This window comes from Empidonax traillii, unplaced genomic scaffold, assembly GCF_003031625.1.
Source record: "Empidonax traillii isolate 1590-97213 ecotype Southwest subspecies unplaced genomic scaffold, ASM303162v1 scaffold319:size813200, whole genome shotgun sequence".
Classification (NCBI taxonomy): Eukaryota; Metazoa; Chordata; class Aves; order Passeriformes; family Tyrannidae; genus Empidonax; species Empidonax traillii.
This window is the reverse complement of record NW_020955512.1, coordinates 758,176-781,760: the sequence shown is the minus strand read 5'-3', so window position 1 is coordinate 781,760 and position 23,585 is coordinate 758,176. Positions and strand designations below refer to the sequence as shown.

General features: G+C 44.4%; 1 protein-coding gene across 5 annotated transcripts; it reads right to left on the bottom strand.

Moving 5' to 3' along the window:
* Positions 1-519: 519 nt before the first annotated feature.
* On the bottom strand, positions 520-19,891 carry PHC3 (polyhomeotic homolog 3). 5 transcript variants are annotated; one of them, XM_027891314.1, is made up of 15 exons: positions 19,823-19,891; positions 16,847-16,994; positions 15,982-16,140; positions 14,485-14,562; positions 12,794-12,952; positions 12,251-12,349; positions 10,950-11,190; positions 8,607-9,463; positions 7,504-7,654; positions 7,171-7,424; positions 6,360-6,516; positions 4,713-4,827; positions 3,844-3,994; positions 3,535-3,757; positions 520-1,136 (listed from the first exon to the last, which is right to left on the bottom strand). In XM_027891314.1, exons 2-15 carry the CDS (start codon positions 16,970-16,972, stop codon positions 982-984), a joined length of 2,925 nt encoding a protein of 974 aa, XP_027747115.1. In that variant the 5' UTR covers positions 16,973-16,994; positions 19,823-19,891; the 3' UTR covers positions 520-981. The 5 variants fall into 5 exon arrangements, with proteins under 5 accessions (XP_027747115.1, XP_027747116.1, XP_027747118.1 ...); XM_027891315.1 differs by having other exon boundaries at positions 12,794-12,919; XM_027891317.1 differs by lacking the exon at positions 14,485-14,562.
* Between the last annotated feature and the right edge of the window lie 3,694 nt (positions 19,892-23,585).

The following is a 23,585-nucleotide window of genomic DNA, read 5'->3' as shown; positions in this document are numbered from 1 at the left end:
GGGAGCTTCCAGTGGGGCAGTGGGAATGCATTGCAGGGAAAGACACGTCAGAAGAGGTATCAGTTAAAAGAACATGTGAGCTCTGCTGTCTCTTCTCTCCAGCCTCGGCAGTACCTTGTCTCGACTCTGTTCCTGGCTGAGCCTTCAGCCCCTCCCACCCAGGCATTTGGGAACCTGAACCCCGAGTGCTCCCACAGCTCCTCAGGACCCTCTCTGGACCCCCATTTGAGAACTGCTGCTCCAGCTTAACCAGCAGCGTGGGAAACTCCAAACTAACACTTAATGCCCCCTTAGTGCATAGCAGCATTCAAAGAGTAAAGTAACATGTGCTTCAGTTACCTCTGGCAGGGGTGTCAGTAGCCTGATCATGAGGATTTCGATGAGACATCTACACGGTTTATAGTATTTTACAGACTCCAAGAAAATACTATAGTGGCAGAGATGAGGGTAAGCCAGCTGCCAACCTACCCCTCACGAACAATTAGCTCAAGACTAAAAGAAACTCAGAGAGCACAACTAAATGCATAGCATTTTACTGGTACTAGTGCTTCCACAGGGCCTGTGGACACTTCTGTCTGTTCAGTCCAAACACTGCTGTATGTGGGGAAAAAAAAAACACCTTTCAGAATACAGCAACACAATCTAAAAGGTGTTTAGATTGGGGTGGGGGCTGGGGTGTTAACCTTAAACTCATTAAGATGAAGTCCACGTTGGGGAATATTTAACCTATCACAGGGTATTTCACTCCGTGTTTTTAACATGAAAAACTTCAACTCAAAGTTTTACTCAGGCTTTACCATGAACCTGTTGGGTTGTTGGAAACTACAGAGGACTACCTGGTATAAGCAAAGGAACATTTTTAAGTCCTTATGTGGGGAAAACCCCCTCAATTTACCAAAACATCACAGTAACACTCATGCCACAGTGAAGATGTTGGCATATTACTGTCAGTTCTGTGGTTTAAACCTTCATGTTCACCTCCTAGGATTCCTTCAAGGAATTGATCCGTGCACAGATTTTCAATGCAGGTCCAAGCTTAATATTCATTGCACTCATTAGGTGATCCTCCTTCAACAAAAGGAGAGCTTGTCCATCTATTTCTTGTGCTCTAAACTCATCTGCAATATCTTGACAACCTAAAAGGCAACAAAAAAAAAGGAATTATTGGGTTAAAAATGTGCATTCTTAGATGCAATGGTTCTAGCCACAATAGAGCTTTTCAGCTCCACCTTCCATTCCTGCTTTCAATTATTCCTCAGTTAAACCTATTTTTTGGCATTTCTATATTTTCCCATTTTAAATGTATACTATTACAGAGATAACAAAATTACTCTAAAGAACTCCTTTTCCACCCAGATGAGAGCAATTAATTTCATGTCCTCTTGTGTGTTCAGATTCAAATTCTAACAAGAACAGATAATCTAATTTCCTGACGGACTTACAAATGTATCCAAGACAAATGGAAAGGAAATGTGGAAGGAAGTATTGATATCCAAATCTGAATTAATCTGGGTTATTACTCTGTAAAGGTTATAACATTCAAGGCTGGGAAAGGCTGGCTTTGCACAAAGAATAAAGCACAACTTTTCTCAATGATTTCTTAAACAGACCTCATGCAACAATTAGCCCCAACATCATCATAAAGGTTTTCCTGTTGAAGTGCTGACAACAGATAAAACATCTGTAAGCCAAATATTGAGTATTCCTGTGAAAGGTATCATGGATGTCTGACTTGAAGACACTGTGATTGTCAGACCATTTATAAAGCACCTGAGAGATCAAGAGAAGCTCCTACATTTCAGAACAAAACTGGGCCTGTTCAAACAGATAACTGGATGTTGCTGCAGGTTGTTTTCCTTCCAGCAGGACACGAAGAATTTCCATGCAGCTTCTGAAATACTTTTCATCGAAGTAATTTTGGAAAAGCAGAGGATGGAAGTTGAATGGATTTCAGTTCCCTCATCCAAGCACATCTGGCTACTCTTAAGCACTTTTGCAACAGTTTGTTGTGCAATAACTTGGCTAAATAAAAAAAAAGGATGGGAAGTGGGTGACTATATCGAACAGAATAAACCCCAAAGTCGCCAATAAACATGAATGTAGCTATGGAACAATAATAATTATGGCCAGTTGTGAATATAATATTAATTGTTTAAAGAACTTTCTTAAAAATTATTAGAGAAACTAGGCTTCATATGGATGGGGATAATTATAATAAATTTTCATTAAATACAGAGAGGTATAAACATAATCAAAGATTATCTTTTTTGCAGAGTACAAAACCACCCCAGTTCCAGCTGCTGCTGAAATATTCTAAAATAATGGTTTAAAAAAAGAAACTACATTTTAAGAATAGCATTTTTTGTTTCACACTTGCAAGTGAGTTGTGCTTATCTGCCACTTCAATTACTCCAGGACGGGAACTGCCCTTTATCCAGAGCTTGGGATCAATTACTGGATCACCTGGAGCCTCAAATCCATAAAAACAGTAACTCCAACCAAGACTGATGTGACACAGCTCAGCTACAGCAACATCAATGACCCTGTCAAACCTGAGGAGCTTTGCTTGTTTTTAGAGACAACCCTGCAGGTTCCCAGGAGCAGATAATGTAACTCAGCTGCCATGAACTATCAGAAGAAAAGCACCCCAAGGCTTTTGCTGATCTAAGACAACTCTTTACTCCGTTCTTTGCCTGACCTATAAAAGATTATCTGTCATAACCCATGTGCATGGCTTAGCAGTGAGGATTTATTCCTTACAGGTTATCAGCATGGCAGGATACACAGAAAAATGGTTTAGCACACCAGAAAAGGCAGAAAATTAGGAACAAAGTTAACCTGTGTTTTAATGGGTAAGCAACAGAAATTCTGGGATGACTGCTCTGCTGTCCCCTGGAGGGATTACAGCACCTGATCAGACAGAAGGGCATCCTTGGGAAAAGGTGGAGATGACATAAAGGTAACTGTGAACATCGAGCTAAAATAAAAGGTTTGTAAATAAAGAGAAAACAGGTTGTTTTTTTTCTGAGAACAAACCATGCCTACCAGTAAGCAGAGCCTCTAGGCAGGAGTTCTCTGAGCAAAGCTGTGCAAAATAAAGTTAAACCTTACAGAAGCAACTTGCTTGTTCTTTTTTAGTGATTTGTATCGGGATAGGTCTTTCAAACTTCTCAGAAATAACACTGCTCTTGCTTTTTCTACTGAATAAGCAGCAAGTGAGGAGGGAAGAGAGAAGTGTACCAAGGAGGAAGTGTCTGACCTCTCTACTGACCTCTCGAGAGAAGTCAGACTGAAGGAAGGAACAGCTCTAATCTCCATCAGCTGGGATGCAACAGCAGAAGTGGGACTAGTTCTATCAACATGGCAATTGTGCTGAAGGAACAAGCAAGAGGAAACAAATCACATCCCAGTCTCTGAGACCAACTAAGGAGCAGCCCAGTGCTGTAACCACACCACCTCCTCACTACAGGGATGCTACAAAGCAAGAACTTCTTTGTCAAAGAACGATAGAGCAAGGTACTGCACACAACATACCAGGCAGAGAATGGATGAAGGCCCACACTTCATCCACAGTCCACACCGAGGGGTCAGACTGCACTGCTGGCAGCAGGTCGATGCTCTCCGGCATTTTGCGGATCCTCAGCTCCCGTTCCCGCTCCCTCTCGCTCTGCCTCCGCAGCCGGGTGGTCATGGCCGTCGGGACAGCGTCCTCGTGAGGAGCCAGATCCTCTTCTGCAGATGGATAAGTAATTGGAAGCTGGAAAACGCAGTACAACTGCAGTATTAGGCTTTATTTGCAATCCCCGAGGCCGTGCCATAGTTTTAAGCAAATGTTCCACAGACCTGTCTAAGAAAATGCTCTCGTGACGCCCCCTCAGGGCCGCTCGGCCGACGCCCGCGCCGCCCAAGACTTTGGCTATCTGACTTCCGATTCCAACGACTGGTCTTGTCTGATGGAAACAGCCCAAATTTCTTAGTGCAACTAAGGCTGTGCCTAAAGAAGTAAGATATATTCAATAATGCACTAATGGTCTTTTGGACTGAATTCAATCAAGCAACCGTAAAATCACAGGGTTGTAGAAATGCTGCTTCATTAAAACAACGGCTGTCACAGCAATAAAAGAGAAAGGGATCTCAGAGGCCACTTACTCAAGCCCCTCATCTTGATGCAGGATCAAGTACACCTAGACCATCCCTGGAAGATGTCTGTCCTTCCCATTCTTAAAATTTTTCCACCTTTGCATTTTATCACATAATACAGTTCCGCTTCTCCGAAATGCCCACTAAAAACCTGAAACCACGCTGCGTGTTTTGGTTCTATTTTCTCTACCTGGCTGATACCCAGTCAAAGGAGGGTGGAGGCAAAAGTCCCACGTTAAGGGGGCCAAACCCCTTCTTAAATTTATTTCACTGGTGGTGTCCTAACAAGTACCAAATGGAAAATATGAACTCCCACTGCTTAAAATGGGAATGTGGCAGACACAGAAAAAGGTCATCTCCAGGCACACGAATGCAAAAAGAAAGAGCTAAGTGGTGACTAGAAATGGGGAACTATTCCCCATTTCCAAAATCTCTGGGATTAAACATCAACTTTCCAGCTGTAACGATGGAAGACTTTACATTCAGATATTGGCTGTGAATTCTTCCTCTCTTAAGCAAGAGAGGTTAACCCATTAACCAGTTAATGATAAGCAATAATTAGACAGAGTTACCTTTTGGCACAGGATGTGGAGCAGAATCTTTTTGACCGTAGAAACTTACTGGGATACCCCATTTTCCCACAAAATTCACACTTCAGAAGTTCATTTTCGATTTCATCCAGTCCCTCTAAAGAAAGGAGTGAGGCATAAAGAAGTCAGTTGCAATGACACAAAATTATGTTCACATTTCTCACCTCAAGCAGGGAAGGAGAAGATTTTCAAGTATCTAACACATTTAGTTAAATCCTTCAGTTAACAGACAATTAGGCAAAGCTGAGCAAGCTGTAGATTTCATTCTCTGTGGAAAAGATCTTGAGCAAACTGAATCTTACTGAACCTTCAATTAAGTTGTGCAATGAATTTAATCAGTTTTTTTGCTGTATTTCAAGCCATCCATGAGCAAGTATATCCTCAAACTCAGCAAACAGTTAACTGGAGTTACAGTCCTCATGAATTATAAAGAGTTCATTAAGAGAACCAGGTCCTCCACAGTCTAAATTCAAGCTCTCCTGTAATGACATAATGCAGTAACCTTTTAAATAACCTTTGAATAAGCAATTGCTACAACCAAAGGGACTTGTGAAAGCAAGGAAAACGTTGGATCTTGGATCTGTGGAACACTGAATCTAAGAAAAAGATAAGCTGCATGTAAGAAAAAAAAAAGGGTTATGGCACCTGTGTTCATACTGAAAACTGAGTTAACATCTAGTGCAAGAAATTAAGGGCAAAATAACTATTGCAAAGAGAGCTTCAAATATTTTAGAAGATACACCAGAGGGCAAAAAGTTTATTTTGTTTGAAATATACTAGGTGAAATAAGATATTAAAAAAAAAAAGCAAAGTAGGAGGGCTACAATCCATCAATATTTCCTTCCAGAGCTGTGCTTCCAAGCTAAACCAGCTCCTACTAAAAATCAGTGCTACAAATAAAAATATATTCTTAATTTTAAGCAGAGGTACATATTGCCTGAGCAGCAAAGTAAATCACTCTCAGTCAAAAATTCCAGCCATGTTTACTTGTCTTCACTGCCAATAAATACTCTGCTTCAATTCAGAGTGCTTTCTAAAGCACTCTTCCCTGATGCAGACCTGGGGCAGCAGCAGGTACTGGAGTTGTCTCTTCTTACTCTGCTCACTGCAGTTTTTATATCAAATTAAACAGATCACCAAAACCAGCTCTGGTGCAACAGAGACTCAAATCGCAGAAGAGCAAAATCCAGAGGTAGCTAAAAAATTCTGAAAAAAATGTGTGTTTACAGAATAATTTGGCTTTTCTAGGGCAGGCCACAGTTTTTGATTTCCACACACACAAGACTATCTACATCTGGGTTTGAACAGTAACAGTGGTGTTACACATCCCAAATAGTTGACTGCTGAGTTGTAAGAAGTCCATGATGATGATTGAGTTGGACACTGCATGGGGAACTCAGTTTAGCTCATGAGTTGTGCTGGAGGTCACTGCATTCTAAGCAGGACAAGTGCATAATGTCTGGACATTTGTGTTGCTGTGTAGTGAGCAAAAAAAACACTTGAAAATAGTTTATATGAAAGACAGTGTGAAAACTGGAGGAAGATTCCAGAAGTACAGACAGGATGGGATTCTGTACTACACACAAAACTGAAGGGGAAAAAGTGGATATTTAAACAAACGCCACAGACCTTCTGCAATCATATCCTCGATCTCGGTGTCCGATGAGTTGTCTGCGTGTTTTGTGTTCTGCAGGTCTGACTCCACACACACAACACTCATGATCTGACCCTCCACCAGCAACCTTTTCTCTGCAGGCTGTTCCACCAGCAAAGATGAACGACTGACCTATTGCAACAAAAGCAGAGCAACAGGGAATTACTAAAAATGGTATTTGTGACTTAGCAGTTGCACCTGAGAGGATGTCCAGTTTCTACTCCTTATCCATGAATCATTCCGTGGTGCCAAAGCTCCAAATGCCATTCCTCCAACAAATAAAGACTCACTTCTGCTCTGCAGACTGCGCAATTACATTTACCAAAGGAAGCAGCACATTAGACCTACACAACTGAAGGAATGGTGAAATGAGATGCACAATAAATTAGTTAATGAGGCAGGTTTTAAATTGGCTGTTTGTGGACAGGACTAATCACACCCAGCCCACTAAGGAGTTTGCCAGTGCTTTAAACAACAAGTTGTAACATTTTGGAATTTTAACACAGACTCAGCTCTGAGCTTTAAATTAAGGTACCACTAAAACTGAGGGATCTTGGAGACAGACAAATGAAAACCATTACTCCAAACATAAGCCTAAAATCACTCTCTGCAGGTATCTCCAGATATAACTTACTACTCAACTCACCAGTCAGCGGAAAAAAGGTCAAAACCAACATCTGAAAAATAATTCAAGATCTAAACACCTACTAGCCACAAATATCATCCTTACAAACAGTTTGTTTGAAAGATTAGTAATAAAAAATTCTTAGCAACTTCTACACTCACAGGGAACGGCTCCAACCCCTCCTGGATCACAAAGCCCTCGATGACGTGGGTCAGGATCTGGGGTTTGACAATAGCCTGAGGAGGTTTATTTTCCAGGCTAGGAATGCTGGTGGGCATTGAGGTGCTGTTGCTCCTTGTCGTTGCTGCTGGAAGCAAAAGAGGTGGTGGTGGAATAGAGGCATGTGAAGGGTCAGACGGAGATTTAATTACTGAGGCACTGACTGATGATGTCACTGAAGGCAGCCCCCCGTGATCTGAAAAAGATAACAAGGATGTTATGTTGTTATCACTCATGTCCAACCACTGCTACCTTCGTTGGACACTCGTCCTCACCTGACAGAGGATCATCTGAATTCAGGGCCTCTCCATTCCCCAGGGTTATGGCTGGTGGGGACAAGGTGGGGGGTGTGGGTGTTCTGGCCATGTGCACGCACTCGGAGTCCTCGGGCATCTCTTCCTCACACACATTCTCCACTTGGTAAATCTGCACCCAACAAACTATCGCTTTAGACAGATTTCCATTCTATCCTAATACCTTAAAAGAGTTGCATAAATACAGTTTTTTAAATAAATTACCAGTTCAAATATGCTACTCTCCTAATAAAATACTAGTTTCCAAACTGCACACCTAACAGTGAACTTTGAGGACATCACAATGTCTATGAGAGCAAAATTAAAGTATTTTGTTACAAACAGCAACATATAAAGAGAGCAGAGAACTCGACTTTTTTGATATCTTATCTGTACAGCTGACTGTATTTTTATTTACACACACATTTGATGCTATTTAAACACATCTACAGAACATGAGTTTAATGACAAGACTGTAGATTGTTGTCTGACTTATTCAGCAGCATAATCAAACTCAGCATTTCAGAAGAGTACACCAAGACTAGCAAGCATTAGTATTTATAAGAGACTTTAAACTATTTTCCTCAAAACTATTAAATTTACATGAATTACTGACAGTCAGTTGAGCAGATTAAAATGTAAAACACTGCCTTTCAAAAGCAAACCTCATTTATACTCTTTTGCCTGATTTCTAAATGAAATATCACAGTTGAGATTATTAATTGCTAACATAAGTTAAAAATGAACACCACACCTCCTTTCTTAACCTGTTGATAGCCCAAAAAAAGCCTACAGGACCTGCTGATTCTTTTTTATCTTTAAACATACTGCAACTTCATCAAAAGATAAGATTTTAAGTTCTATATTTGCACTTCCATGATTCCTGGTTGATATTCTTGATTGATGATCCATTACAAAGAGCCAACAGAAAATAAACCACAGGAAAAACGTCTATCTGTAGTCAACAGTTTTCTTCTTGTCCTGCGTCTGGCACCTGCCTTAGCTCCCTCTGAAGTCAATGGTCCAGAAACACAGCCCTGGAGAAGCCCAGGATAAAGAATAAAGGATGCAATGTTACCACTTACCACTGGAGTTTCAATGGGCACCGACGGCTGCACCTGCAGATTGACCGCGACCGTCTGTGGCGGTGGAAGAGTTTGAAACGGCAGCTGGACCAGAGCTTCTGCAGCGGGAAGTTCTTCCTCAGAAACCAAAGTGTTCTGAACCAAAACCTGGCCCTGGGACAGAATTTCGGGCTGCACTTGTAAGGACTGCACAGACTGCAAGGGCAGCGGCTGGATCTGGGTGGACGAGGCCGAGAGCTGGGGAGGAGCCGCCAGAGGGATGGGAGCGGACTGCAGGGCGGGGTACTGCTGGTGCGGCGCGGAGGGCACCAGGCCGGGCTGCTCCACCGCCCCGATGTGCACGGCGGGCGAGGGCGGCAGCGGCAGGTGGGGCGGCAGGCTGAGCGGCGGCGCCCCCGGGCGCACCGGGGTGCTGGCAGAGGCCGCGGGGGCCGCCGGCTCCGGCTGCAGTGCCGCCGGCACCAGGGAGCTCGCCTGCGACTGGATGAGGGCTTGGGGGTGAATGATTATGGTGGGGGACTGACTCGGGGAGTGGGACGGCGGAGGGGACACCACCACCGACTGCTGCGCTGACGGCGATGGGGTGGGAGAGAGCGTTAGAGGCGGGGGATGCAGGTGGATCGGCGAGCAGTGGGACGGGACGCTGCTGGCAGCCGAGGGGAGCCCGTGGCTCGGCAGGGGCAGGCAGTGCTGGGAGGGAGGTGGCTCCTGGCCCGAAGGAGTCTGGAGTGCAATCGGCTGGACTTGCTGCTGCTGCTGCAGTATCAGCTGATGATGGGAAATCTTTGGAGGTGGTGAATGAAGTGGGATCTGCTGATGCTTTACTAGAGAATGAGGTTGCAATGGAGAATATGAAGCTGGAAAGGAAAAAAAAAAAAAAGCACAGCTGACAATTAGTATTTATGTCTCCAAATCCTGAAAACGTTATAAAATACTTCAAAAAGTTTTCACTTTAAAGATCAGCACAATTTTTTCAACACTTAAGATACATGTGTAGAAGTATCTTCTTGGACAGCAGGTAGTACACAAGAACAATTCATTAGGGGAATATATCCATTTCCAAAGCAAGATGCAGCAATGAATAAAGAAACGTAGCCATGCTTTTTACATATATGTACTTTTTAGATAAAAGTACATAAATTTATCTTTTTGGAGCTAGTTCTAAGATTATTATTGATCCAACCTATGTTTATTATGTAGGCTTATGTTTATTATGTAGGCTTATATTTATTATGTTTATCTATTTAAGCCGATCCAGTTTATTTAAGAATTTTATGCGACTTTAAATGAATTTAACCTTTGCTTTGAAACAGACTGGAATAGAAATTATAAGCATGTCACAATCAGCAGGATTTGTTGATAACTGCTAACTTAAAAGTTTACTTAGTCTCTAAAAATAGCATTATCTAAAATTCCAAGAATTCAGGATAAATTTAAGCCATTGAAAATATTTGCCTGAACTTGAACAAACTGAGAGGTACAAATCTAAAAACAGTGCAGCTTCCAGAGATACCACCTTTAAGTGAGCCAGTGACTCACCAGTGATTCCTTACAGCATACACATTGTCCTCCACATCCATTTGTGTTGTCCACTTGAGAGAAAACTCATTTATGTATTTTTTTTTGTGATTTATTGTGCTACTTAGGATGGATTTTTTCCTTCCCAAACTGAGCTCTGGGAGCGCCAGGGCTCAGTACCTACAGAATGTCGGCCTCCAAGTCCCACTCTTCCTCTAAAAGCTGCCATCAGCCAAGCTAAATTCCACAGGATTCAGATCAATTGTCTAAACTACCCTCACTCTTCCAAAATAAGGATGCCCAGATGCAAATAAGGGGCATGCAATGGAAGTGCTTATCTAACCAAGTGCAGGTTATTTACATTTCTCTCTTAATACAAAATACTAAGATTCTGAGCATTATTTACCTATGGATTTATAAAGGCACTTGATACAGGAACATTCTGATGACACAGACAAGGCAGAAAAAAAGCCAAACAAACACAAACAAATAGATTTTGATGAGAGCAAGAGGCTTGAGGTGGTTTCAGCGCCCAGAGACTGGGGATGACAACAAGTGTACAGAGAGACCAGGAATGAGAATCATGTTTGTGCTGTGATTCAGCTGTGCATTGCAATTGCCATATTCCTGCATCACTGCCTCTGCTCAGTCAACATCCTGTGCCAACACCCAATATCAACAGTAAATAAATTTACTATTAAAATTTCAACTCTATTCATCTGGAGTATCTGAAAACTCCGCCAGAGAGCACTGAACTCTGACAGAACCGTGCACACACATTATCTGAATGACAATCAGATCCCCGTGGTTCCATTTCCCCCCTACCTGGTGTTATCAAGTGGTGGATGCTGGACGTGCGTGTGACCGGCGTGCTCCGGCACTCCGGGCTTGGGCTCTCGCCTTTCCTATTGCTTTCGTTGGGATCTGCTTGGCTGCCCTTGGAGCTGCTGACGGGTTTACTGGGGCACAGGGACAGTGACTGGCTTTGAGTGCTGCTCTTTGGTGGGCCATTCTGGGAACTTGACAGCACACCCAGCTTCTGACTGCGCAGCGTCAAGTTCTGAACCTGGGAAACGAGCAAAACGTGAAAAAACAGCAAAAAAAATATTACATTTTGTGATGCTTCTCATCCTCTGTGATCAAAAGAATCTAAAAATCTGCATATCAAGGTATCTTTTAAGCCACAAAATTTAGAGGAGGATAGGGATCTTTATTACTTTGGCGATAAAGAAAACACAGAAAAGTCTTTCGTTCCTTATTGAACTTCCAAAAGTAATGGAAATTTTTCGTTAATTTGAATTAAAACTTTCATTTTTGTCTTTTACTGTGCCTTCAAAGTGAATGACCGAAAACATCTTAAGCAAAAGCAATTTTATTTTCATCCAGACACTGCACAAGTGCGGTGGTCTGTGCGTGAGCTTCCAGACAGCACCATAAAGCAGACCTTGGGTGGTCAATGGGATCAGAATCTGCTCTGTGTTATCCATGCATGAACAAAACTGAAACCTTTGTTTCTACAGTGATATTTAATCTACCTTTTCCTGACACCTCCAGTGTCACCTGAAACAAGAGGTCAGAAATTATTTTTATTGAAGTCTGTTACGTCACAGCCAGATTCTGTACAGAGTGATCCCAGATCTCCAATCCTACATGCTAAGCTAGAATTTTATTTTCAAGGGTAACGACTTGTGCACTAATTTACACCATATTTACATGAAAAAGATTTTTACCACCAGCCACTATTTTGATCACATGATCCCTTCCTCACTCAACATTTAGCACAGCCAGTTTACACTTCACTTCTCAGTGCTCAGTGTGTCCCCCACAGGACACGCTCAAACCCTGTTGTGAATGCAAGAGTAGCTGTTTCCTCACTGGATGCATTTACTGCAGCCCTACCCCTGTGAGCACAACTCAACCTTCAGCACCTCTCCCCAGATAAGGTGACCCAACTGAGATATCCATGAGGGGGGAGAGGAACAGCTAGAGTTTGGCAGGAGCTCCCCAGCAGCTCAGCTGCTCTAAGGTCTGGGCTGAGTAATTTTTATAAGCACACAGTGATTCCTTCCTTTTAATTTCTGGCCCACTCTACTGCACAGACCTTCCACAAGTTTACACAGGCTCACCTGAGTAGCTGCAGACTGACAGGAAGATGAGGAGGAGGATGAGACAACAGGAATGTCAGACTGGACAGCAGCCACAGTGGTCGCAGGAGTAAAAATAAGCTGTTAAGCAAGAAAAAAATATATGCCAACAGACTGAAATGTTTAAAATCTGTAAAAGAAATGCAGCACCTTAAGAAGATACATAACTTACATGTACTGATGCACAGATTCTAAGATTCACTTTTTTACTGTTAGATTAACTTACTCAAAGAACCCTTTACCGTGGCAGTTTTAAGTATATAAAACTAAAAGATAATAATTTAAAACATTTGTTCTGCATGTTGAGAAAAACCTTTGAGATTTATAAATACACCTGTGATACGTTATATGACTTCTGTAATATTACAAACGGGTGAAACAAAGGCAAGAGAGCAGCCCAATATCTACTGGAACAAAGGAAGACAACTCAGATCTTCCAGTGCCACAACGTTATTTAACAAGCAGAGCTGTGGAGACAACAGGGCTGGACCTGAGCCACTCTTACTGCCTGTAACCCACACTCACCATCTGAGCTCGCAGGTACATCTGAGCCTGGCTGGCACTCAGGGTGGGGGAGGTGCTGCCCAGCAGCATGGTCTGCTGGGTGATGCTGCTGCTGGTGGTGTTGGAGGTCTGAGAGCGGCTTATTATCTGTGCAGGTGTGGGAGAGGTGGAGAGGTTAATCTAAGGAAACAAAAATATTGCTTCTGTCATGGAAATTCAGTCGTCCTACGGCCTAAAGCCAGAAAGGCTTTGACAAGCATGGCAGGGGCAGCTGAAATCTCTGAACTGCAAAGGTATCAAGAATATACTGAGCCAATCGTCACAAAACTGAATTCTGGCAAGATTGTTCGTTTTGGTTCTTAAACTGCAAGCAACCACTTTACAGTAAATAATAATAAGCCATTATGACTATAAACAATGACAATATGAAGTCTGAAAAATATACCTCATAGAAATACACATTTACAGAATAAGTAGCATGAGCCTACAATATTTTAACAAAAACACACGAATTTTAATATTGAAGTATTTTTAAATGTTTTTATTATCTGCCTGGACTGGTATCTTCTGTTAGGTTTGTTATGCAACCTCTTTAGGATAATTCTTTGTGCCACCACATATGGACTTGAAATCGTCATTTTACATATGCACATTGAAAAATGACTGAAGACTACAACTTTTTCTAATTTCACATTAAATGCTCCTCAACAACTGCTCTGTAGCATCTTCTCAAAAAAAAAAAAAGCTGTTGTGGTTTTCTTTTTCTTTTTTTTCCTTTTCTAACCAGTCTAACAGAGTTAAGTGCCCAGCTCTTTTTCATCACTTACTTAAAAGATTTCCTTGAAAAACCCCAGCCCAATTATTCTGTTAGTTTAACATCAGACATCTTTAAAGACTTTTCCCTCCTAAATTTAATGAATGAATGATTTTACTTCTAACAACTGTAAGCCAAGCCAAGCTATGAGAGCTTAAAAAAATACACAGTTAAATCACCGAAGCTATGCACTGGAGTCATGAACAGCTCGAGGGGGTGATTAATAAGCAGGATGTCTGTAGGACTAACAAATCCTACGCCAGACAACTGCAGAACTGTAAAGACTGTGCAAATTATATGTCTGAAGATGCCACTGAAAGAAATAACAGCATGAACTGAACACAGAGTTGCTCACAACTGAGACCTGAGCACATGCCTAGATTATGGGAAGTGAAAGTGCAAAAGAGATGCATGATAAAAGATGATAATCAATAAAATAATGAATGCCATAAACATTTAATCAGTTTCATAAATATATGTGAGCATTGACTTGGATTCTTTATATTCAGTGATCTTTAATCATGGGTACACAGTTAGGATTTTAATCTACTGTAGTGCCCTCAATAAAGAAACTAATGTGGGAAATCCAATAAGAAATTGAGTAAGAGTATGAGAGCTCAGAGAGTGACTCCTGCAGGAGTTTGAACAATCACTGGTGCTTGTGGAGTGGGCAGCCGCCCCTCAGAGCAGCAGGAAGGGTCTGGGACTGGAGAAGCCAACAGTGGCCAGCAACAACAGCAGCCAGCACCCAACACTTACTACAGAGTCGTTCACTGTGTCTGCAATACCAATTTGAACTGTGCAGTTTTAAATCCTGAAGTATTTCTGTCTCTCCCAGGAGCCAGGGAAGAACCGAGCAGGGTTGGGGACGGAGGGAGGGCTGTGTCCAGTTACGTACCGAGGTCTGCGACATGCTCGACTGCTGAGTGACACTCCCAGGGGGGGAAGAACATTGCCTCCCACCTGACAGGCTTGCCTAAATAGCAAGAATAGGTGTCAAATATTGAAATCAGAAAGGTTTTAAGTGTTGTTCATATTATTGCATAAACCATGAGAAACATCCCTCTCTACCTTTACCTTTTCTCTGAGTTAACAGTAAAAAGAGTTTTCTCAGTGGAAATAGTTTTCAGCCAAGTGCACTCTGCACTATGGGATCCTATCTGCAAGGTGCTAAATTCCTTGAATTCCTACCCAATTTGAGGCACGAAGGTTCTTTCAGATCAAGACTTGAATAAAAACTACCAGAGGTAAAGTCAAGCTGTTAATGATGGAGTTTACTGGTCAGCTCACCACCTGTGGTGCTCGGATCTTAAAATGTGACATCATTGAAAACTGACATTGTTAAAACTCACTAACATTTTTACTGTAATTAAATTCCTCAAAAAATAAATCAAGCCCTAGAAATGCTGTAAAGAACACCCTCCTATTCTAGAATGGTAAATTATGGATGCACATTTAGAGTGTATCACAGCAGGCTATTCCAGCCCTTCTGATGATACAGGGACAGGATTTAGGTTTCTGTGTGAACAGACCAACACCAAAACCTCTCAGCCTCCCCCAGCCTGCTTTCCTTTGCTCTGTCTCAGTAACTGGGTATCCACACACAACTCTGTCATAACAAAAAAAGACAAATCAATATATTACCACAATCTAATGAAAAAGGCATAGAAGGAAAAGCCAGCCAGGAGCCAAAAAGAGCCAGTCCAGTTCTGACACCAAGCAGCCATTCCCCTGAGGTCTTTAACTCCATGTTAGCATTTCCATGTGTAAATTCATTAACAACCACCTCTCTCTCTGCAAAATCATATTCTCAATCTAAGGTCAACTGAGGTCAAAGGAAATCTCGCCACTGCTTGAGTTCAAAATGGGTCTCCTCCAGTGCTCACTAATGTTAAAAGCTGTGTTTCAGAAACGAAATATCATTTACCTCCTACATTTTCACACTCAGAGTTAAAACTGAATTTTGCTATTACTTGTAATGCAGCCAGATGTGAGGCAAAACGCACTAAGATGTTCATTACTTTCATTTGATTTCACTAGGATACAATGCTATTCATTGCTTTCCCCATCAACATTTAGAGAAAATCATGGGATGAAGATTGAAGTAGTCTGTTTTTAATATTTATTTTATTACTGCTCGATGATTTACATGAAGCATTATAATGCATGCAATAAAGCATGGAATGGTTGCCTACTGGAGCATCTATACCACTGGACAAAACCCTCCAAGCAGTCTGGAGGAAGATACACTTTAAAATAACAATGTGATTAGAACATAACAGTGAATTATGGTGAGGCTTTAAGCTCAGGCACTTAAGCTGTTATTACGTTTGACAGGGACCGTAGCCCTGCTCTAGATAATACACCGTTCTTTGTCAGCAATCTTCACTCTCACCTGTGGAACAGTTGCCAGACTCTGAAATTGGGTACTGCTTAAGTGCTGCTGCTGCAGAGCAGCAGTCTGCAGCATTAGATGCTGCTGTTGGGCTGCATACATCTGCTGGAGGTACTGAGCAGCTGAGCTAGGAGGACGATGCAAGGCCTGCTGAATAACCTGTGGTGAATCAGTAGGTAATTAATTACAATTACAAAGCACACACCATGCTGACATGATGTTGAAGTTTACCTTTACAAGGAGACACAACCAAATAAATTCTTTTCACACCAGTTATGTAATGCTGAACTTGCTCCATCACTGTTCTTACTAAAGAACAGTATATTCAGTATATTTATGCTCTCAAGGACAGCCTGACAATACAGCATCATTCCCAACACAACATCCCAGCCTCTCAGCTGCTTGTCAACACATCCTACATCATGTTCTGCTTTTTGAGAGACCCAATTATCAAACCCAACACAATGGACTGTACAGAGTTCAAGGAGACCTGATTTCAAGAGAAGCAAGAGGGGGCTGGATCCCACACATATACCTCTGGATTCTTGCAGTCAGTGTTGCTCAAACAGCTTTATTTTGTATATATTTTTGTATTATGTTAATAATCCACACCCTCAGCACGGGATGAACCAACCAAACTTTCTAGCGTAGCACTTCCCCCCTCCCTTATTTGGGAGTCAGGTCTGTACCCTGCACTATCCTTAAGTGGTGTGATATCCTTCAGTAGACAACATCTGAAAATGATGTCAGCTGTGCAGACAGACAACAGCAATTAAGACTGGAAAGTTAACCCTGTGTAAAGTGTTGTGCAGTGCCTGCACTCAGAGCTCTGTACAGGACAGGGGAACACCCCACAGCGCAGTACCTGGACAGCATGTCTGTCGGAGCCGCTGTAGACGGAGATCTGCGGGAGCGCGGGGCGGGAGGTGGAGGTGGTGGTGACAGTCGTGGTAGGTGCAGAACACGTTGTTGTGTTTGGTTCATTCTCCATCGCTGTGCAGCGCCCGCCCAGCCTGGCAGCACAGAGAGAACACTGATCACAAACACAGGGCCAGCACACCGTGATGTTCAACACAAAACCCTGAAGTTTTGCTGAGATAACAGAGTGTTTTTAAATGGATAAGATTTATAGCATCACAGAATGATTTGGGTTGGAAGACACTGTAAGTTCATCTCATCCCAACCCCCTTCCACTGGCCCAGGTTGCTCCAACTTGGCCTTGGACACTTCCAGGGATGGGGCAGCCACATCTTCTCTGGGCAACCCGTGCCAGGGCCTCCCCACCCTCACAGGCAACAATTTCTTCCTAACACCTAATCTAAGGTTGTACTATTTGCTATTACTTGATGAAATTTACCGAGAAATGTGGTTATAATCTTAGATCCATCAGAAGTTGCAGTAAAGAAGCAGCTCAGGAATACATGCAAGATTTCCAGCCAGCTACAAAGGAGTGCTGCCATGTCCTGTTCCCTCACAGCCCAGCACTGAACTGCTGGTTTATCCTGGGCAAAGGAGCAAAACCTGCTCTGGGTAAAAGTCACTGGTGGCATGTTTTGTTTGGAAAGAGAGGGGAAGAACACATGGGAAAAAAAATGCTTTTTACAGCAATATCTCACACAAGATAGCAAGAACCAAGGAAGAAACTACCTATCTAATCAGCTCAGATGATGCTCCCCAGCCTGATGAGAATTCCCTCTGCTGCAGAGTACAATCTCTCTCCGAAAACGTCATCTTTAAAACTGAAATGAATCCCAAACCTCAATACACGAGGGGTGTTTACTTTGGTTTCTTTTTCAGTCTTAGTACTATAATTAACAGGAAACAGCATAGTAGCTGTTTATTGCTCTTAGAAGGATGTTAATAAAAGGAAGGGGGAGGAAGATGTGTTTCCTTCTTACCATAAAGAAGGGCTCAGAGAAATCATCAGAGAGAGCTGCAACATACTGGGAAAAAAAGCAGCTTTGCCAAGTGCTTAACAAACCACCCATTGGATGCTGCATCAAACGGGAACATAATTAGGAGTTTCAGCTCTCACAGCTGGAAGCAGAACACTACAGTGCCAAGCTTCACCTTCACCTCCCAAAACACAACTGCTCTGCCAGCAGAGCTGCACGTGATGCTCCAGCTCCTGGGTACCTGCAAGAACTAAACTTTAACAGATACACAGTCACCTAAGGACCTCTTGCTCACCATCATATTGGATCCTGGCATGTATTTTGCCATCAAACAAAATTCATGGCAATGAAGGATGCCTTAAAAGTAGAGATTTCCCTGCTATTAAAACTGAAGGAAGCAGTGTGATCTGCTGTTAAAAATTCAGCCGTGCATCACTGATGTCATTTGTCTGCCTACATCAGGGCACAAATTAACACACAGGGGTTACCACCCCAACTGCAATAAAACCAGCATCACTTCTAAAACCACTTTACATTACCTTCACATCATGAAAAGTACCTCAAAAAAACCCAGTCCCGTCTCCTCCAGAGGACATTAAAAGCACTTCAAAATATTTACAGCTACAACTTGTCTAGCTAGTTTTTGCAAAGTTATGCAACCAGTTAAATGAGCCTAAGAAAACAACACTGGATGTATCATTTCCTTCATTCCCAGCCACATTTTTGGATGTGTTATAACCAAGATGTGCGACATATCCCACTTGCTAACTATTCCATCACGAGCTCACCCCCTGAGAGCTGTTAATCCTTGAGCTCCAAGTGTCTCATTTTCAAAAATAACGCTCTGTCACTGCCCAAGTTGTTCCCATAACGGATGTACAACAAAAACAGGAAAGAGCTCCTAAAATTCTGCCCAGCATCTCCTCTGACACCAAACTTCAAGCAGGTATGAGACGCTAACTTGGAGTAAAATTACTCATTTAATGATGAAAACCTCGCAGTGATGCTCCCGAGCAACTGTAACTTAAAAGAGCCTCCGTAATGCAAAGTAAGTTTTAGAAAATGCACTAAAGTGACTTTAAACAACCACTATGCATTTAAGCAAGCCCAAAATACAAAGCACAACAGAAAACTATATTGAAAATAAGTGTTTATTCAAGCAGTAACATTACAGGATGCCACATAACTTCAAACTACTGTGCATAACGTAAATATTCAGAAGTTTTCTTGCTTTATATTTTTTTGGTGAAATCAAACACCTGAAATAAAAAAATATCTGCTATTCTATGCCAGTAAGGTGAAACTACCTTCACAGTGGACACGGATGTCACTACTCATGTTTTAGAAAGTTTTGGTAAATGCCATGGTACTAACAAACACTGCCAACAATCCGCAACCGTAACTGTTATCTAAAAATAGTCGTGGTTTGTTTTTTTTTTTTTAATATATACAGTTTATTCTTATTCTTTCCATTCACAACCTCCTGCTACAACTCCAAGGGTACAAACCACAAAAAAACCACTCCCAAAAAACCGGAAAATTTCCTCCAAGCCTAACCACCCACAGGCATTTTGGTATGTGGCAGAAGGCACTAAAAGAAATAATAATGAAAAAAAAATGGCAATAAAATGACAATAAAGCAAATAACGAAGGTATGCTCTGTGGGAATACACCCCACGCCACGCCGTGAACCGGCCCCGCGCTGAGGGGGCCCCCGGGCCCCCTCGCCGATCGCCCCCCGCCCGGACCCACCCTCAGCCCCCGCCTCGCCCAGCCCAGCCCGGCCCCGCCGCCGCCGCCGCCCCCTCAGGGGAGGAAAGGTGGGCGGGCGGGGCCGGCCCGCCGCCGGGGCGCGGTCAGGGCGCGTGTTCCCCGCCCCCGCGGCCCGGCCGGGGCCCCGCGGCTGCCGCTTTACCGCGCCCCGCGCGTCCCGCCGGGACACTCGCCTGGGACGCGCCGCTCAAGGCGCCGCCGCCGCCGCCGCCATTTTCTCGCCTCCCTCACGGGGGAGGCGCCGCGCGCGCGCGGGCCGCGGCCGCCGCCGGGCACGTGACGGGGCCCGCCGCCATGTTGGCGCTGCCCGTGAGGGCCCGGGGCTGAGGGGATCCCGCGCGGCGGGGTCGGGGGTTTGGAAAACGCGGTGTTCTCAACCAAAATAACCTACTGATTTCCATGTATTACAAAATAGGAGACTCTTTCAAGCCCCTCTTACATTTAGCAGCTGTTGCTTCGATGCTATCAGCAGGTTCTCGCTCTTAATCACAGCACAAGCTGTCCAACTTTACTTTTTGAGGTTCTGCTTGCTTCATTACACCCTTCCTGCCACCCATCAGCTCGAAGCACTGGGTGAATATGAGTTAAAACAGTATCTCCGGTCTCTCCTGCATCACTGATACATGTGCACTTTTACAATGCATACAGTGTTTGGATGTATTTGGATGCCTGTGAGAGGCGCCTTCAGGATAAAGCCCCTGGAACCTCCTTGCCCATCACCACAATCACTGTGGCAGCTGTGCTAGGGGATCCCGGAATGGACTTTTGAGATTCCATTTGGAATGGACTGCACAGGGAGATGGCGGAGTCACTGTCCCTGGAGGTGTTTTTAGGAAAGACTGGAGGTAGCACTTGGTGCTCTGATCAAGGTAACACGGTGGGTTTTGGTCATCGGTTGGATTCGATGATTGCAGAGGTCTTTTCCAACCTAACTGATCCTGTGATGCTCCTGAAGGGGATGGGGACGTGGGAGCAGGGCTGGGGGATGCCCTGGCAGCTGTGGGATCACCGTGAGGCAGTGACCGGCTTCGTACCAGTGCAGTGAGGTTGTGGTGAGGGTCCCAGTCTCCATCACAGCCACAGCTCTGCGTGTGGAGCTGTGTGCTCATTCCAGTTATTGTCCATAAAATCAGGCTTGTTCCCCAGCGTGCAACAAGCCAATAATGACACACTTGAAAGTGACATGGGTTATTTATTTCAGAGATGCCCAAGCCCAGATGCTTGGTGGTATTCCACAAAGCCAGCTCACCCCACTGTCATTTATACACAGAAGGTCGGATATAGTCACTTCCCAAGCACAGCCCCTCTGTTGGAATCAAAGAATCCCATATAACACTGCCTTGGAGCTTTCCCTGCTATGGAGAAGACCAACCCTCCCCCTAAATTAAACATGATTCACCAGAATTGAATTATGTCAATAATTCCAGTCTGAAGTTAGCAGCTCCTTCATACTACCAGGCATAGATGAGCAAAGCCCAAACTCTCCAAAGACAAGCAGTCACTCCACCCCGCAGACCCAATTAAAATTTTACGTGGGACATCTTGATAAACTCATCCCTCTTCATGAAATATATTTCTGTGATGAAGCAACATCTTCTGTATCTTAGAATTATGCAACGATATTACACAGCCTCAGCTATACCAGTGTTTCCAAAGATGTTGTATTCCCAAGGATACAGAAGTACCCTTGGAGATCCAATAGGAAGTAGAAAACATGTTGGAAGTCTTGGTGCAAGATATGGGTGAGCTGAGGTAGAGCAAGGCACTTCCTCTTGTACAAATAGGATGTAAGACTCTGTGGATGCTGGGTGGAGCAAATAACTTGCTTCTGGGGAACAAAAAAACCCAACAAATCCCTGCAGGAAGGTCAGGTAGCATAAAAAAAAAAATAAATCTGTACTTTGCAACCACAACTAAAGGAAACAAGGCCCTAAGTTGTTTTATCACAAACATAAGGAAGAGCCAAGTGTGTTGATTTGCAAGTGCAGATCTTACCCAGCAGCCTGAACTCCAGGGTGCTCCAATGCCAACATCCAGATGTGATGCTGATTGGAGGGGGCAGTGGGAAAAAGGAATTTGTCCTACTGTAACAAGAAAACAAACATTCTCATTTTCTTAGGACTGCAGGAAGCATCGCTCAGTTCAGGAAGTGCTGGGCAATAAATGTGTGTTGTCAAAGTTATTGATGTTAAATAGGCAAAGCTGAGGGGAAATACTGCTTGCAGTGATAAGGTGGCTTATGATTAACAGCTTTAATAAAATACCTTTTGTTAACCTCTTCACCCTCTTGGTTAAAACAAATCCTTCATGTTACTTTTCTAAAAAAAAGTGCCTATGGGAATTAAAGCTTCACCTGAACTGACCGTATTGTCTTGAGGGCAATGCACGTTGTACAGTCTTGAGAATTCCCACAGAAAACACTTTGGTCAGTGGTAATTGTAAGAAATGCGTTGCCATCAGTTCTGAACAGCTCCTGCTGCCCATCAGCTCTGCACTGGCTGCTTTTAGCATGGATTTCTGCCAATGTCCTGAATTTTCTGTCACCTCCCAAATCAGGTTGGGAGCAGCCACAGCAGTGGAGGAGTCGTGGTGTGAACAGATTGCAAACGAACTTAGTTAGATGTGTCCAATGCTTTTATTCCTGGCATTGGGATGGTAATGATGGGTTTGGTTTCATGGGATAGCTCAACTGGAGCCTGGCCCACAGATGGGGAGCTGCTCCCAGCCAGTGCCTCTACAGGCATTTCTGGCTCTTTCAGCCTTAAAAGAACAACAACAGCAGAATGGTTTGGGTTAAAACATTAAAGATCATCTCGTTCCAAGCCCCTGCCACGGGCAGGGACACCTTCCACTATCCCAGGATACTCAGAGCTCCATCCAACCTGGCCTTGAACGCTTCCAGGGATGGGGCAGCCACAGCTTCTCTGGGCACCCTGTACCAGAGTCTCACCACTCTCACTGGGAACAATTTTTTCCTAATATCTAATCTTAACCTACGGTTTTTCAGTTTAAAGCAATTACTGTGTGTCCTGTCACTCCATCCCTTGTCTAAAGTCCCTCTCCAGTTCTTTTGGAGCCCCTTTCGGAACTGGAATGGGCTCTCAGGTCTCCCTGGAGCCTTCTCCAGGCTGAACATCCCCAGCTCTCCCAACCTGTCTCCAGAGCTCCAGAGGGGCTCCAGCCCTCGAATCATCTTCACGGCCTCCTCTGGACTCAATCCATCAGCTCCATGTCCTTCTCGTATCCAGGATCCCGGAGCTGGAGGTAGCACTGCAGGTGGGATCTCCCCAGAGCAGACGGGGAGAACCCCTCCCTCGCCTGCTGCCCACGCTGCGGGGACGAGCCCCGTCGGTCCGTGGGTAAAACGAGTTTCCCACCTTGGCTCCCTATCCCGGCGCTGCACACCCAACACCTCCCCACATCCCGCTCCGCTCCCGCCGCGCCGGCGCCACGGCCCCGCCATGCCCCGCGCCGGGCCGTACCAAGTGCCGGGGAGTTGTGTGTGCACCGCGGTGCCGCCCCCGCCCCGGGCGCAGCGGGGAGGGCGGAGGGACCGTCCGGCGGCTTCGAACCCGCCCTACCGGGAGCGGCGGCGGCGGCGGCTCCGCCACTGCGGGCCCGGTTACCTGCGCTCCGCCGCCCTCCGCCGCCCCCCCCTTCGCTCTGGGGTGGAACATCCCGACCCACAGGTGTGGAGTCCAGCCGGGGAGAGCCCACTCAGCTCGCGGGGGAGGCGCACACAGGGTGCTGTCACCCGCGTCTCGGTGCGGCGGAGCTGCCGCCCTGCCCCTCTCGGAGCGACTCCTCCGGGAAAAATCTCGCGCTCCCCTCCGGTGCCGCCCCGCGAGGCTCCGCGCTCTCCCCACCCCGCTTCTCCTGCGCGCTCCCCCCCGCCCCCCTCCCCGCGCGTGGTGCCGCCCGGCGCGGGCGGGGCGG